Raw genomic sequence first — 19103 nt, 5'->3', positions numbered from 1 at the left:
AGGAAGATTCATTATATGCTACAGGTCTGGTACCTTGAATCAAATTTAATTGGTTGGAAGAAAAATCTAGGGAGGAGGCTACAAAAAAACTGGAAAGAATTGTCCAAGCTGAACACCCTGCTATAACTATAACGTAACAGAAAAAAAACCCAGGGATTTTAAATTTTCTAAAGTTGAAAACATCATGCCAATCACCAGCGACAGAAGAATTTATGGCATACATGAGCTCAAATGTCGAAACCGAAAGCATATCAATTTCGAATCGATACCCAATCGTAAAAAAATTATATGTGAAATATAATACTGCAGTACCTTCTAGTGCTCCCGTGGAGCGCTTATTCAGCGTGGCTAAGCACGTTCTAAGAAATTCTGGCAGCAGACTCAGTGACACCACTTTCGAAATGCAATTATTTTGCAAAATGAATAAAAATATTAATTAGCAAGTTATTTTCATTCATTTTCGAGTTTTATGCATTTATTTAATACATTTTAAATAAAAAATTTCGGATTTTGTTATTACGTTTTTCAATTTTCTGTTTGAACTCACTAATAATACATTTTTTACTAAATACACTTTTACCTAGTACATTTTTCACTAAAATTATGTTCATGCCCGACCTTGTTAAATAAAGCCCAGTCAGATCTCTAAGAACTTCATTTGTGCTATTGAAAACTATTATAATTACTATTTTAACTCTTGAAAACTCGAAGGTATTAATTTAGCCGCTGATACTAAAATTCGTTTACAAATTTTAATTAATCCGTCAGGCAGAAATGTTCGGAAAATGATTTTCTCGCATGACTTTAACATTAGCCATTGTTACAAATAAAACTGTAGACTGTTCTGTTTCAACTTATACTGCACATTCAATTATTTTTTACTAGCTCAAAGATCACAAAGCTATCTGAAACCTTGTGTTTGCTTTGTTTATGTTTGTGCTTTTAAAACGCGTTTCTATAGAGTAATACAATTTTAAATCAATGGTAATTTAAACAAATAAAAAAAAATAATAAAAATTAGAATCAATAGATAAAATTTCTTTTTCGTGAAAATCCATAAAAAATTTGATATTAAAATTATATTTGATTTTAAAATTATATTATACGATTATATTATAAAATTATATTATAACATTCTTCCGAATTTAGAAATAAATTATTGTCCATAACTTTCAAAATTAAAAGTAATTAAATAAATAACAACAATTTTACAAGAACATTAAAGAACACAAGAATATTATTCAATAAAATTTTAGGTTACTTTGAATTTTCGATTTCCTAGAAATGTACTTTTAAATCGTTACTTTTTTTGTTTAGAACTTGTACTTTTACTTGTACTTTTTACTCGTTACTTTTTAAAATAAGAACTTTTTACTTTTTACTCGTTACTTTTTTTAAAAATACTTGTACTTTTACTCGTTACTTTTTAAAAGTAACGTTGCCATATATGAACAAAACTAACCAGAAATTGCCACTTAGAATTTTGAATTTTACTGCCCAAAACATTACGTTTAACAAGGTGCAAAAAAATTATATACATTATATTGTGCTTTGATATTTTTTTACTTTCCTTTACAATAGGTATTTAAAAATTAAACAAACATATTAATTCAAAATATTTATCGTCTGCCAATCATCTTGTGAAAACAATAAAATAGTTTCACTTCCGAAATTGTTTTCTCAATCTTCATCGATTTCCTTTCTCAATTAAGCCGAATAAATTTCCTCAAAATTTCTTTCTTCTTTTATCGTTTTTTTTTTTCCGTTTTTTTTGCCCCGATAGCTCTTGGCTTTCATGTCCTATATTTGGAATATTAAGCTAGTGTGAACAACCGAAACCACATAAAGTGGTCGTTTTCTGTCACACTGTCGCTTTCTAAATCAAACCGTGGAACTTGCTGGCAGACGAGTTCCTATAGTTTGGATCTGCAATGATGATTCTCTCATCGGCATTGGTAAGTGGGCATTAGATCTTCATTTTATTTTTATGGGGGGAACTTAATGCGTGATTTAATTTTAAATATCGTTTGGCATCGGATATTCTAAAGAAGAATATAAGATTTAGACTTTCCAAACTGAAATAAATTTGTGAATTTAGTAATAAGATTTATGTGTAATATATAATCTGCATTTTATATACATATGTATAAAAGAAAAAAGGAAATTTTTGAAATTATTTATTTTGCAAATAAAACTCTCAAAATATTTAAAATTTGATTTTTAATTAAATTTAAAATATTGTTTTTAAAAATAATTTTAAAAAAAATAAAAATTAAATAAAAAAATATTTAAGAAAGTATTTTAAAAAATATTTCTAAACTGATATTATTTCTGTGCTTATTTTTAAGAAATTAACACAAATAAGTAAAAGTTTTACGCACTAAAAGAAATATCCTACATCATACTCAAGAGGAGGTCCTTCCTAAAAATTGTACATGAATAATTTTTTATCATATTTCTACTGATACGTCTTGTTTCTTTTTTCGTTTTATAATACTTTAAAGAAAACGACAGAAGATTCAGAAGTGATTTATTTTAGAAGTAAAACATTCAAAAAATATTTAAAAAGTTTTACTTCAAATGAGATTTTCAAATTCTTCAAATGAGAGATGGGTTTGAATATTATATAAATATTTAGAAATTCTAAAGAAGTATAAATTTTTTAAAATCTACAAACAAATTATTATTTATTTAAAGAAACTTACTCAATTAAAAAATTTATAAAAAAATTATGTGGAATAAAATATTCTACATTTGCAATACAATCTGCAGTGTCAAGAAACCAGAATATTGGAGTGGATAGGTAATTTAAGCGCAAATTTAAACATTGTGAATTAGAAACCCTTAAAAATTAGCTTCGATTCCTATTCAATGCTCCAACTAATTATTAATTTAATTCTAATTAAATTATTTCAGCCGTGATGGCTCAGGGGATAGAGCGTTCGCCTTTCAATGAGGTGAACCGGGTTCGAATCCCAGCGATGGCTGGTCGATACCAATCCGCATCCGGTTCGCACTGACAGTGCTGACGTGAAATATCCTCAGTGGTAGACGGATCATGGGTTAGAGTCCCTTGGCCGTCAGGCTAACCGTGGGAGGTTCACGCGGTCTTCCGTTCCATGTAACGCAAATGCGGGTTAGTTCCATCAAAAAGTCCTCCACGAAGACAAATTTCTCCCAATACTCGATCCAGGAGTTCCCTTGTCTTCTGGATTGGATTCAAAATTACAAGGCTACGGAGTTGAACATTAGTAGTCGTAAACCCAAAAAATTGGGTCGGCTGTTTAACCGCGGTTATAACATTATAATAATAATTAAATTATTTAATTAGTTCTAGTTAAAATTAATTATAATTTAATTAATTTTATATTTTATTATAAGCTTATTGACGTAATCTTTTCCCTGCCACCATAGCTGCAATTTTTCCTAAATAAGCTACGCAGTAGGTATTGTTCTAAAAAAAGTCGGGTTTGCGGGGGTTATAAATTAAATGGAAGAACACTAGTCAAAGGCTCACTATATTAGTTTACAGAAAGATTAACACCGATATTTCTAATTAAAATAATCTAGCACATTTTTTTAATGAAAGCAATCTAATTGGCTATGTTACGGAAAAAAAATCGAACTTTTTGTTAACTTTTCGGGATTACATAAATAAATTTCATTGGAAAAAAGTTTAAAAAGAAAACAAAGAACTTTAAAGCTTAATAGTTTCAAAACTTATTAAAATTTTAAAAAAAGAAATGCTATAATTATTTTTATTTTTAAACATTATGTGGCTGTAAAAAATTGAAAAACTTAAATTTGTTTAATTTTTCTTTTACATCGAAAAAATTGTAAACAAAAAAACAGAAACAAAGAATAACACATAGTTTCAATTCAATTTCATAACGGAAAATAGAAATTTTAAAAGGAATTTGCAGACAAAAAATCTTCCACTATGACGTGAACTAACTAACTAAAAGAAAGAAAGAAAAAAAAACTGATAATAGCATTAATGACATTTCTCTATCAGAATGTTTCGTAAACATTATTCTAAAATTGTACTGATAATTCTCGATCTAATAATTTTTGTGTTATAATCTACACCTCCTGCTCGCTTCGTTCCCTAATTCCCAAGTTTGCTACGCAATTATTTTGGCTTTGAATCTTTAACTGAATTTACTTAAAAATTAATAACTATTCAATTAAAAGGTTCAAAAATTTCATATTGTATTGACAGATTTTCTTTCACAGAAAAAATTTCTGATTCAATTTTAATAAAATTGATATATATTGCAATTATTAAAAATATATTGCAATTATTAAATATTATTAAATATGCAATTTATTAAAATATATATTTTAATAAATTGAAACTTCATCTACAATTTTGTTTTTTAAACTTTCTTCACTTTTTTGGTTTCAATAAATAAAAAAATTCGTTTAGTGTTTTTCACCGAAGAGATTATTTAGTAATGATGCAAAAAGTTAATTCCTCATAATGTTTTACAATTTTACATTCATTATTCTAATGTATATAAAATTGTATAAAATTGTATGAAATTGTATAGGTAAAACTGTATATAAAACTATATTGACTGAGCACAGTTTTGCACGAAGCTTTAACTAAAAATAAATCTAACTTCGTTTAATAATTGTAAAACGATAACGAAAAATGATGCCGAATTAGGAAATATATTAGTATTTATAATATAAGAACACCACTTTTAGTTAAGTCTTTACTTAAGAGTAATAATAATAATCAAAATAAAGAACATAACAGGAACAGAGAATAGTAAGAAAGTATAATGAATAAGTATTACAGTTATTGGCTTCGTATCACGAGTTGGCGCATGCAAAGTGAGAGTAAAGGGAACCGGTAGAGTTTATCCCATCGATTCACGAGAATGCAAAGAAAGTCTAGAGTTTATCCCATCGATTCACGAGAATGCAAAGAAAGTAAAAACGAAAGAGAAACGGAGAATAATGAGAAAGCGAATAAAGACACCTCATTCGGCACACGCTTTAACCCTCCCAACCAATGTAAAAGTGAACTCTTCCACATAGCTTTTCCACCACCGGCCAATTTGTCGTGATTGAACCTTTAAATTAGAGATACGAAAATGGTTCACAGATAAACTTTCACTAAATTAATTCTTCGTTAACTTTCATTAAATTGATTCTTCGTTAACTTTCCTTAAATTAATTCTTCGTTAACTTTCATTACATTGATTCTTCATTAACTTTCATTAAATTAATTCTTCGTTAACTTTCATTAAATTGATTCTTCGTTAACTTTCATTAAATTAATTCTTCGTTAACTTTCATTAAATTAATTCTTCGTTAACTTTCATTAAATTAATTCTTCGTTAACTTTCATTAAATTGATTCTAATGACAACCAAAGAAATCTGACTCCTCGTGTGAGAAAAGTGGATCTGCCACTGATTACGTCATCATTTTAATCTACATTTTATACATATATATAGAAACATAACAGTTTAGAAAATTTTTGCATACCATTATTTTACAGACATATTAAATATAGTTCATTGTTTAGAATAAGAAACGTACACTTAAATATAAAAAAGAATGAAAGAACAAAAACTCTTTTGTTTTTTGAAAAAAAATATTTTTAAAAGAAAAGTGTTTCATATTGCGATGAAATCAAATAAATTGGTTTATTATAAAAAAGCATATTTTTATTTCGTAATTGATTTAATAAAGTTTAGGAAGTTCTAACACGGAAACATAAAGGGATACATAAATAGAGCATTTTTAATAAAAAGTGTGAAACTTAGCTTTTATGTTTTTGATTATCTATAGTTTGAGAAATAAAAAGTTTTTTAAACATCAAAGCAATGTTGTTTTTACAAATTTAAATCTATAAATAAATCGAAATAGTCGTTGGTGTTTAAAAGAGCCATGAACGAGGAAACATCGTTAGAGGGAAACGATTAGGCTTAACTTGGGGATTTATTTGATAAGTTATTTCTGCCCGCCCAAAGCAGAACAATATATGATCGCAAAAATACCGAATAGGAAAAGAAATAAATTAAACTAACGATTCGTAAATGAATGATAATGTGTTCAAAAAGCGATATTAAACCGATCACGTTTTTAAAGACTACCAAAAAAGAAACCAGCTGGAACAATTTAACGGAAATTTTTCCACAAAATTAAACATATTACTCCAAAAAAATATTTTAAAAAATATTACTTTTAAATGCATTGTTTGTAACTTTTTATTAACATTGTTGCATTACTTCAGTATTTTTCGGAAGATTTGTTTTTATATTTATAATGGTAAAAAAAAAAATTCTATGCTTCACTAATGAACCTTGGTAAAAAATTATTTTATCCAGCTCCGCATGTAAATATTTAAAATAAGTGGTAAAGGGACTAGCATGGATAATTTTTATAAATTTACCAAAAATGCATTATTTTAAACGTATATAATACTTTCTTTTCCTTTTGTTTTTTAATTTGAACATTTATTTTCGTAATAATCGTTCGAAAATAAGCGTTTCATGAAAAAAAAGATAATTTAGAAGTATATTTTTATGTCGTACAGCCTAGACTTAAAACTAGCTGCCTAGAAAGGGGCAAGCAAAAAAATGTTACGAGGCAATTGTACATAAATCATAAAATCAATTATTTACTCAATTTTTACTTTTAAACAATCAAATAAAACTAAAAAGTAACAATTTTCATTTTAATTGGTGTTAAAACTTAATAAATTCATAACAAAAGTCTTCCAATTCAAAGGGTGATTTTCCTTGGATATTCAAAAGCAAATTTTGTACTTTACGATTCTATTTTTAATTTAAAAATTTTATTAACTATGAATTCAACCACCACAGATAAAGAATTTAAATAAATAAAACATGATATTCATGAGTTTTTCAGTGAATCAAAGAAACAAATTCTGCTTACCTTAATTGTTTTTTCATTACAACTTTAAATACTGTAGGAATTTATTATTTTCAGGTTTTTTTGCAACGTAATAATAAATTTATTAACAATTGAACTGCATTACAATTCTAAAAAAGACTGTGTCCCGAAAAGATTAAATCTAAAAGAAATTCTCTCTTGCAAGACATCAGTTTTGCATTTAGAGGTCTTATAAAGCTGAATTTTTTAACATATCTGTTTTATTTGAAATATAATATGAGGTTTTAGTCACAAACACATTAATTTGCCTTTTTATTGTTACCACTAAAATTTCAAGGCCCGAAGGGAAACCGGTAAGAGACAGTTCTATAATTTGTGGTACAGCAATCGACAATTACAATTTTTTTTTTTTAAATTTTCTTCGAAAGTTTAAAAAAATGTTTTCAGTTCAGTTATACATATATATATACAAAAATAAATTTGAGGACAATTCAGTCTTCAGACTTTATTTTATCTAAAAATCTATCAATAATAAAATGTTTACTTTCTAAAGTTAAATATTATTGCATGCAACGAAATCGAGATTGAAGACTTGATACTCTAAAAAATATATATTTGGTGAAGCCATAAATGAATTTTGATGATTGAGCAGGTATTTGATGATTGAGACCGAATCCGATGATTGATGCATTTTTCTAGAATGCGCGATACACATTCATTTATTTTATCAAGATTTGCTTTAAAACTTATTTGTTATCAAAATGTATTGCTTATTATTTTCGCACAAATTCTAGTGATAAATAAATGATCTGAAAGGGAAATAATTTTCAATCATTTCGATGGCTTAGTTATGATATTTGCAAACACATTTTAATGGCTTGATATATAGGATAAATATAGTATAATGTATGAAAAACATAATTTATTTTATCTCCAAAAAATCGCAAAACAGATTTTTAATCAAAAACTTTTAATGGATAATCTCTTAAGCAAGAGAATACTATCTATAATAATATATTAGCATTTTTAATACATTCTTGGTTATTCATAATTCCCTCCTGGGTTTCGAAGCGTTATAGTAAAAAAACGAAGACAAATATGGCAAAAAAGAGCATATGAAATTATTCCGAAAGTATTCAAGTTTTAATTTAAGCAGTTGAAGATAGATGGCCGTAACATGTACCACTGAAGCCAGTTGTAGTAAAGAAAAATGGCGTTTACAGGCGGAGGGAATTATGAATAACCCTGTATTATTGTAAGTACTAAATTAAATTTAAAAAGATATAGTAAATTAGTTAAGAAGAAGTAAAATATTTTTGAATCGGGCTTTCACGGGACTTAAAGAGGTGATGAAAGCTTCTGTGGTGATGAAAGGCCTTTGCCTAAAGTGGCGATGAAAGAGAATTAAATATTGATACTATTATGGATAATTAAAAATCAGTATTGTATTATTTTTCGTATGATACATCTCTCTATGCTATTTATTAAATATCATACTAGCATGTATAATACATACCTGTATGATAACTAATAATTAGTAAAAATATATTTAAAGGATTTTTAAAAAAGCAACATTTTCTAGCATATTTCTTTCAGGTACAGGGCTGTTTTTGTTGGTTGGCTGGTTGATGTGTTATAATTAGAGCCCGGATTTTGATGACCTAACAAATCTCAACTAATGCCCTTAAAAAGTGAAAAAAATGCCCTTAAAAATCCTAAAAATTGCGCAAAAAATGCCTTAAATAAAGTAAAAATATTGAATTAAAAAATGTTTTGCTCTTTAAAATTATTATGAGTCATTTCAGAAAATATAAAGCAATGCAATACTTGTTCTACGTTCATTAAAGTTTGGAAAATTTGTTTTACATCCTAAAATAACAAAAAAAGGAAAATATATTGACACCAAAATATTTTTATTTTGTATAGAAGCTTTAATGGATATAACAACTTCCATCTCATAATATTACTAAATATCAGAATTACATTGGATTATTAAATGTTTTTTGATAATTTGAAATGTAAACGAGCGTCTCTTGTCTGAAAGTAAATTTTCATTCCTGCAGAAGCTTCTTTCAACGTCTACTGATGTTATAGGTGCGTACTTGAAAAAGACGGTCTCACTTACTGACAGTTCTTCTTCAATTTGAAAAGATTTTGCTTCACCTGTTAATATTCTGTAGATTTTCTTCATTGTTTGGAAGCCAGTGTAATAATGAAAATTGATAAAAAAATAATAAAGATTGGAAAAAAATAACAAAAAACTTTAAAAAATGCATTAAAATGCAAAATACGCCCCAAAATTTAAAGAAAAATGCCCTATAAGTCTAAAAAAATGCTCTAAAAGACAAAAAAAGGTCCAAAAATGCAAAAAATGCAAAAAAATGCAAATGTCATCAAAATCCGGGCCTTAGTTATAATCAATAAGAATAATTGTGAAAATAAATCACTAAGACACTATGTAGGATCATTTACGGGTGTTTTTGTTTTGTATATGAATTATTTGCAATGCAAGTCGTGGTTGTAGTTACGATTGAATAATTAAATAGATTAAATAAATAAAATTGAATTGAGATTCTACCACTTCTTACAGTTTTAGTCTCCCATGGCCCATGGCATTCCTGCATTTCAAAGTCTTTTGCTAAATTTAATATGGTAGATATAAATGCTTATCTTAATGGAAGAAATATCACCAATGTAACCATGTTGCTTCTAAGTGTGTACCCAGGCATCTTACGCTTAAAAAACTTAAAAAGTGGTAGCAAAAGTAAGAAAATATAATGTGTTTTTAAAGGTTCATATTCATCACTGCACTTAATATTTCCAATATATTTGTTTTGAATTTTTGCTTTCAAAGAGGAAGCTAATGCAACAATTTGGGTCCAATTTTTACATTTCTTTAATCACCAAATGTATATATCTTTTGAATTAACAACCTTTCTTAAGTATAATTATGCTAACGAGTTAAATTGTAAATTAGTCTGATGAAATTTTTTTTAATGAGTAATTTAAATGAATAAAGAATCGATTCAAAAATTCAGACTTCATCCATAAAGCCATACAAAGTCAGAAAAAAAAACAATAGTAATTACTGCCTCAAGAACCTTGAAGCGTGTAACTCTGACAATTATTTTTTTTTCTCCAAACAATTGTTTCATTTTAATTAGCTGCAGGCAATTATTTCTGTTAAAGGAAATCTTCTTGAAATCGGGTGTCTTCTCTGGAAGACCCGGAATCAAAAATATTTCCTCGCACGTCTATGCTAACAAGATTATTCATTTATTTTTTATTATTTTTGTGACAGAATGGTTATTTTACAATCTTCAAATATCATAACATAATTATAGAGCTGTTTTTCATTGTTATTGTTACATCACACTATAAATAAAGGGGTAGGTAAGAGCTGCCAGCCCAGCCCGGAAGTAAACAATTGTTTTTACGACGATTTCTACGACTGAATGTGAAAAAAAATTAAGCACTGGCACATGTGAGCGGTGTGTTTAAACAAAAAACATATGACAAAATTAACCTGATGCTGTAATATAATGAATATTGCAACTTGGTGTAATGCAGTAAATGTACCCCTAATGTAACTAAATTTTCTTTAAATGTAATATATTTTTCAACAAAATAGAAAAATGTTAAAATTGCTTTGTTTCCATTTTTTTAAATATTTCTTAACTTGTAAGTTTTCGATAATTCGAGTTTTTGAAAGTTCGCCCGCACTTCTCGAATTATTGCGATTCTACTGAGCGTGTGTGTGTATATATATATATATATATATATATATATATATATATATATATATATATATATATATATATATATATATATATATATATATATACCCTCCAACTGCTACGGAATTTCCGTAGTTTCAGAAATCTTCTTTTCAGACGGTAGCAAAATTAATGTCTTAATATTTAAAAAAAATTAATTTTAGCGTAACTTGTCAACTATTACTTATAAAAGTGCAGGCCATATGGCTAGATTCTTAAGTTCTGATAAAAGTTTTATGAGAGATCCATTTGCTTTAAAAATTTCTACTTTGGTTCGCTACCACTAGAAAGAATTATTTTCAAAATCCTCATAAGTTGGAGGATATATATATATATATATATATATATATATATATATATAATATATATATATATATATATATATATATATATATATATATATATATATATATATATATATATATATATATATATATATATATGTATATATATGTATATATATATATGTATATATTATATATATATATATATATATATATATATATATATATATATATATATATATATATATATATATATATATATATATATATATATATATATATGTATATATATATATATATATTATATATATATATATATATATATATATATATATATATATATATATATATATATATATATATATATATATATATATATAATATATATATATATATATATGTAAAAACTAATTGGGATAAATGGAAAAGTAGAGAAGATCTCACCATAATGCATTCTTTAGTGTGAAAATGGCATATTTCGAAATGAAGAATAATTGCTTTCACATAAAATTTACTCTTTATATTGCGAACTAAACCTCCAAAAAAAATTGAATAACATCGTAATTGTAAATTGGTTTAAAAAGAAAGACGAAAGCAAACTTAAGCGTAGCAAAACAAAATAAATAAATAAAAAAAAACGATATTAAGAATAGATTGACTAACTAGCAGTTAACAAAATTTCAAAAAAGAAGTTGATCAGATTTTTGTTGGAATGATAATATTAACAAAATTGAAAAAAAAAATAATAAATAAATATATATATATATATATATATATATATATATATATATATATATATATATATATATATATATATATATATATATATATATATATATATATATATATATATATATATATATATATATATATATATATATATATATATATATATATATATATATACGGGAAATTTTTCAGAAACTATTTGCACACTAAAATGGGGTCGGCTTACAGTCGGATCCACGACCGACTCTCGCAAAATTCCACGGAAATATCCCGAACGAAAATATTTCTCTGTTAGTCAAACAGAGATATATACTAACTTCAAAATTTTATTTTACCATAAACAGCTATGGTTTCATATTCCAAAAATATTTATGATTCATTTTTAAAATTGACTATTGTAGCTCTGTTCGTTTCGGATAGTATTTTGGTAAATTGTAATTTTTTTTTCAGATTGCTGTATTATTTCTACTTCAAACAATTATCTCAGCAGAAAGTATTAAAAAGAATCCTACTGGTGACCAAATTCCAAGCGAAGACATTTCGATCCCAATTATAGCAGTGGATGTAATTTCAAGAGAAAGTGATGAGTTCTCTGATTCCCCGACGATAGAAGCTTATGAGCCTCTCTACTTGGAGGAGATCGTGCAAACTAGTCAAAAACCAAACCACGAAGATCCTAGTCAAAATGACGTTCTCAATTCTCCCGAACCCAGAGGTAGCAGCGACAAAAGAGAAGAATATTACGACGAATTAGCCAAAAAAGCCGAAAATGCCTTTCCGAGCTTACGACCCCTGAAATTCAAACCAGATTCGAAGGATGAGGAACAAGCTGGTGCGTCTGCTTCAGATTTTTATGTGCCACGACCTTCTCTTGATATTAAAAATTTTTACAAACCAAATTATGATGAGATCTTCCCAACATTCCGCAATCTAGATCGTTCAAAAAGAGCAAGAAATTTCGGTTTTGACAGCAGTGCGGAATTTACTCCTAAAAGAGGTTTTTCAAGTGGCGGCTATGACATGAATGATCCAAGAAGTTTTGAAAGAACGCCTAAAGGTTCTTCAGATGTGGATTCACCTTATGTTGATACAAAATCTGAGTATTATAAGCCCTCAAATCCGGAACCATATTCCAATTCTGAGTATTACAAATCATCAAAAGAAGAAGAATACCCAAAAGAAGATTCTTACAAATCTTCAAAACCAGATTCTTACATAAAATCGGAATTTTATAGATCTACCCCGGATTTATATAAGCCTGCTTATTTCAAATCATCAAATCCGAACGCTTACTCAATGTCTGATTATTATAAGTCTCCGAATCCTGATGCACACTTAGAGCCAAATAATTATAAGGAACAAAACCCTGATGCATACTCTAAACCAGATTATTATAAAGAACCAACTCCTGATACATATTCTAAACCAGAATATTATAAGTCTCCAAATTCTGATGTATATTCGAAACCTGAATTTTACAAGTCACCTAATCCTGATGCATATTCGAAACCTGATTTTTATAAGGCACCTAACCCTGATGTATATTCAAATCCCAGTCATTATAAGGCACCGACTCCAGAAATATACTCGAGTTCAGAATATTTTAAACCAATCAATTCTGATAACTTTTCGAAACCTTCTTTTCGTAAATCAGCTTTTCCCAATATAGCTCCCGGACCAACGTACCACCGGACATCAAATTTACCACAGAAATATCGTAGTAGATCCAGAAACGCTGCATCAAAACCCCACAACTCTCCAGTATCTAGTCGAAACACAAAAACCTCTTCGCCAGTGTCCTCGTATCCAAAAACTTCTGTTAAAAGACCAAGAATTGGATCAAGAAAGCGATACAGTACACGGCCATCTGACGAAATCCACGGACGACAAAATGATTATTTTGAAAATGATTATACTTCGAAACCTCCAACAGCTCACAAAACCGAAAAGCGTACCGTAGCACCAATTCTAGGTTCTGAAGAAGGAAGGCTATTTTTAGCCGGAGCTAATTATGGAAAACCTGTGAGAGAACAGTTTCATGAGCAGGTAATATAATGAAATATTTTATTTAAATAATGTTGTGTTGTTTCTAATGCCACTTGGCAATATCAGCAAGCCTGCTTGGTCAAACCAAGCGAATTTAAGGCAGGTGGTTCGTTTCCTGTTTTTCTGTAGCACCATCTATGCTCAATAATACGACTTCAGCCACACACGCGTCACTGCCCATTTATAGGGCGGACCCATTAAAACATCCATTCCTTCATCCACAGATCGTAATTTTGATCTGAAACAGAGATCTTGACCTGATCAATCCCCAATTCAGTACCCCAGACGGATTGATTTGTTATGAGTACATGAAGGACTTTGTGACTCGGAAGATTTAACGCGCACCCGTCATCGTTTACTACACATCGTTCACTTAGGCTGGCGAGGATCGAACTCACGACCTGTTGAACATGGGCCCATCACCCTACCAACCAGGCTATCCCGGCATTATTTAAATACTTATTAATACATAGTACATTTTAATACAAAGCGAATAAACACTCTCTATGTAACCTTACACAGCAAATTTACATTTTATAAGGACTTTCATTAAAAATGAAATTTAAATGCAAAAAAGTTATTCTGTGAGCTTTCAAACACAAATATGAATAACTTTAGTGCTTAAAACAGAATCTCAAATTAATGCCCACAATGTGCTTCAGTAAGAGAAGAAGAAACTACTTAATGAAACGACGACGAAATTTATTTAAGGTTTTACATATTTAGTCGTAAAAAAAGTAAAAAATTCCTGTAATCTTTTGAATTCCTGTAAAAAATTACCCAATATTAAAAGCACGGTTATCAATACAAATTAGCATCTTGCTTCATAGTGGATTATTTGTACACCCAAAGCTTGACATTTGCCCTTGCTTCATAGCCAAGCTTTTATTGCCAGCATTCAAGAGGTGGTTATGAACTCATACCACTTTCTACGCTTTTTTGCCGCCGACCGGCCTGTTTAAGGGTTAAAGAACTGCCCTTGCATCAGAAAGGTTCTGGGTTCAAATCCCAGGCCAGGCATGAATGTTTATTCCTTCTCTGTACTATCTGTCCTTACTGTGAGCAACGTTGGCCCACCTTTGATGGGCCAAAAGAGTGGCCGACAAATTTTTCCCTTCAGGTGCCTGTATGACCTAGGTCATTATCCAGGTACGCATTGGTAAAAAAAAAGGAAAAAATGAATGCTTTTTTGTCCAGTGCCAGTGAAAAATCAGATAAAATTCTAAGCAAACACTAATTTTGATAATTTTATTAAGCTAAATAACACGACGGTATCTTTACAGGGCTCTTATTTCAACTTTGCAATTGTTTAGATCAACGTGATTTTTTAAACGCAGTATTAAGTATTAAAACAAAATGTTTGTTGCTGCTTGAAGACCTACAAAGCGTAAAAGCTAACTGCCATGAATGATGAATCAACACATATATTCGTCGAAGCAAATGCAAATGTCGAATTTCTTTGCTTCCTTTAACAAATTATCCCACTGCTGATTTTCTATTTTCTTAAAACTACATCTTCTAAAGGAATATTTCCAATTATTCAGAGATGCCAACTGCTCCGGACATGCAAAAATAATTAAAAAAACGGTAAATAACTACTAAGTAAATTTTGCAAATATGTGACTATTTTCACTCGCTTTTTAAAAGGTATAGCATGAGATAAGTACTGTAAAGTGGTGAATTATATAAGCCTACGAATTATTTAGAAATAGTGATGGATAGAAATATACTAAATTGAATTTTTTAAACCAAGAATCACAATTGATAAACTACCACTTTAAAATATATATTTGCTGTCCGAAGCAAGTTGGCACCTCTGATTATTACTATTATTAGCAAAATTAAAACTTTGTTTAGTTTAACAAAATTTAAGAAAAGAAACACTTGTTAAGAATTTGGCTTAAACAATAATTTACAAATTTTTCAAGCAAATCGTTATTAATCATTATCATTATCGTCCTGAAAGGGAATATAAATAAGCATTTTTCTTTTCTTAACACTGTTGAGGTTAAAATTTGACTTGTAAAATGTTACAATATACAAAACCTCTATGTAAATTAAATCAAAGAATATTTCATTAAGTGTCGATTTGTGAGCACTTTTGATTCTCCCCACATTGGTGACCCGTACGTGATGTGAACACGCCTACCTCGACAGAAACTCCCACTTCGATTTGAACACGGATGGTCCACATAAAACAATTGACTTGCTACTCGTAACTGCGCCATTATCCCCCTCCTCGAGCTGTTTCTACTCAGTCTCGATTACACATAACGTAGGCCTGTATACACTCGACTCCTAATAGCAACGCAGGAGTAACCACGACCGTAAGCTTAATACAGCTCTCACGATCAGCATTCAAAAGTACGGTGATCTTAATACAGCTCACCTGATTTCTCACAAAATTAGTGAATGAATCAACTAGTGGTATCCGTTCATCGAATTCCATCATAGATATAATTCTGGTAGGGGAGTACTGTAGTGTGTCTACCACTAGAGAAGTACAATTCCAATTCACTGGTATCTAAGACATGTTAGCTCGATTCCATGTTGGGGTACCTTTTCATAAACGAAAGTTGACATGGTCGATGTGACTCCCCCCCCCCCACATTGTGTAGAGTGTCTACCAATACAGCTTTGTTTTTATACATTTACAAAATTTATGATACTAGAATAATGATTCATGAAATCAGCAATTTCTTTTCATTTCTCTTTATAGAAATTTATTTTCTAATGAGTTAATTTTAGGTACTGTTTTTAAATTTTTGTCATGTTTTGTGCAGGGAACAGAAGGCGCTCATTCTTACAAATTCGGCTACAATACCGGAGATAAAGACAATCCAATGGCAAGATATGAAGAGCGAGATGCTGATGGCTTAGTCAAGGGTTCCTACAGTTTCGTCGATGCAATGGGACAACTTAAAGTTGTAAAGTACGAATCGCATCCCGTCTTTGGATTTAGAACGACAGCATCATAGAAATATTAGCTATCAGAAGACATTTACTAGTGAATTTCTCTAAGTTTAGAATTCTCCTAAGGCTCTTGGAACTACTGAAAATACCACGGATTGCTCAACTTTTTTGAATACGAACCTCAATGTTATTTTTTATTGCAGTTATTCTATTACACGATTTAAATTTCCCATATTCGATAAAGTGATAAGTTGAAATGTGTTACCAATCAAAATTAACTATAGTTTTGTGAGAGGAAGCTATTATAAATTGAAGTATGTTGCTAACCAAAATGAGCCACTGTTTTTTTCAATCAAAATTAACTATAGTTTTGTGAGAGAAAGTTATTATAAATTGAAGTATGTTGTTCACCAAAATGAGCCACTGTTTTTTTCAATCAAAATTAACAATAGTTTTGCGAGAGAAAGTCATTATAAATCGAAGCACGTTGCTAACCAAATTGAGCCATTGTTTTTTTTCAATCAAAATTAACTATAGTTTTGTGAGAGAAAGTTATTATAAATTGAAGTATGTTGCTAATCAAAATGAGTCACTGTTTTTTTTTCAATCAAAATTAACTATAGTTTTGTGAGAGAAAGTTATTATAAATTGAAGTATGTTGCTAACGAAATTGAGCCATTGTTTTTTTCAATCAAAATTAACTATAGTTTTGTGAGAGAAAGTTATTATAAATTAAAGTATGTTGCTAACCAAAATGAGCCACTGTTTTTTTCAATCAAAATTAACTATAGTTTTGAGAGAAAAGTTATTATGAATTGAAATATGTTGCTAACCAAAATGAGCCACTGTTTTTTTTTCAATCAAAATTAACTATAGTTTTGTGAGAGAAAGTTATTATAAATCGTAGTATGTTGCTAACCAAAATGAGCCACTGTTTTTTTCAATCAAAATTAACTATAGTTTTGTGAAAGAAAGTTATTATAAATTGTAGTATGTTGCTAACCAAAATGAGCCACTCTTTTTTTTCAATTAAAATTAACTACAGTTTTGTGAGAAAAAGTTATTATAAATTGAAGTATGTTGCTAACCAAAATGAGCCACTGTTTTTTTCGGAAAAAGTTCATTTAAGTTGAAATATGTAATCAATAAAAATGAAGCATATTTTTGTCAGAGAAAGTTTATAGAAATTGAAATATGTTATCAATCAATTACCAATCAGTTCTAATAAAAAAGCAGCCTAACAATAACACGAATTTGTTTTAGCAGTTCATTAATATATTAATTTTTAACAATTACTTAGTAGTAGACGAATTAGCTGTTTTGAACGATGCTCAATATTAGGTGTACAGACAGTAAAACTCATCATCGAAATCAATTTTTAAAAGAGGAGAAAAAACTATTCTATACTTCTATAAATAATCTAATAAACTGCTCATTGGACATTAAAAGTAATTAAAATCTATGAAAACTGTTGAAGACATTTATACTGAAAGTACTACCAATAGTTATATTTTATCTAAAAAAAATTAGGAAAATTTCTTACCGACAAGTTTAATTCTGAAACTTTGTTCTAGTTGGTTAACAAGCTATTACTTAATTCTTTTATTCTAAAATTATTTCGTTGTTTGAAAATTTAACCGCAAGCTGTAACTTAAAATATTTTTCATACTTTTTCATTTGGATCTAAATTTATATGTTCATCAAATTCTATTATTATTTAGGAGATTCTAACTGATCGCAAGTATGTCACATTTATATTTTTGTAACAATTCTTACATTTCAATCATTGTACATATTTCATTTTATTTTCATTGCCAAATCATTATTTCATTAGTAGGTCTTTTTTTAATTTAGAAAATCTTGCTAAACCTTTGTGAAGGAAAAATTATATACGTATTTGTTAATATATTATGTAAATATTTTTATAGTACTGCAAATAATTTTTATAATTGGAATAAAGCTGAAAAATTATGAGTAGTATTTGTTTCACTTGGATAATATTTTACAACGAGAATAATTGTTTCTAAACAAATATTTTCAGAGATTGTTTATAGGGTTACATTAAACAGTAAAGTTTTAAACAATTTTGACAAAATTGAAGCAAACTTTATATTTTAATCCGTTTATAATCAGCACTTTATATTATTGAAACATGCGTGAAAATTCTTCGTCGATTAGTCTTTAAACGATAAAGAAATCTTTTAGAATTAATATTGTTCTATTACCAATAATAAAATTGCAAAACCTAGAAACGTAGTTTTCCCATTGAAATTTTTAGGACAGTTTATAAGATATATATATACATATTTGTCATTAACATTGATTTAAACTTAGGCTTTACGTCAGAGTGCCACAAGAGCACCTGTCATATATGACGTAAATTATAGAGTATGAAAAAGAAACATACTTGCAAATTTCTCAAACTTTTCGTCGGAGACTTTTCTCTTATAATTGAATTCCCACTTTTTGTGGAAGACATT

General features: G+C 28.5%; 1 protein-coding gene across 1 annotated transcript; it reads left to right on the top strand.

Annotated features, from left to right (window-relative positions):
* The first annotated feature begins 1807 nt into the window (after positions 1 to 1807).
* LOC107457397 (uncharacterized) lies at positions 1808 to 18480 on the top strand. Its single transcript, XM_016075554.4, has 3 exons — positions 1808 to 1955; positions 12115 to 13710; positions 16494 to 18480. The coding sequence occupies exons 1-3, from the start codon at positions 1932 to 1934 to the stop codon at positions 16686 to 16688; spliced, it is 1815 nt and encodes a 604-aa protein (XP_015931040.1). The 5' UTR covers positions 1808 to 1931; the 3' UTR covers positions 16689 to 18480.
* Positions 18481 to 19103: the final 623 nt, after the last annotated feature.

This window comes from Parasteatoda tepidariorum, chromosome 9 (genome assembly GCF_982258835.1).
Source record: "Parasteatoda tepidariorum strain Cologne lab strain chromosome 9, Ptep-v5.0, whole genome shotgun sequence".
Lineage (NCBI taxonomy): Eukaryota > Metazoa > Arthropoda > Arachnida > Araneae > Theridiidae > Parasteatoda > Parasteatoda tepidariorum.
This window is presented reverse-complemented; position numbering and strand designations above follow the sequence as displayed.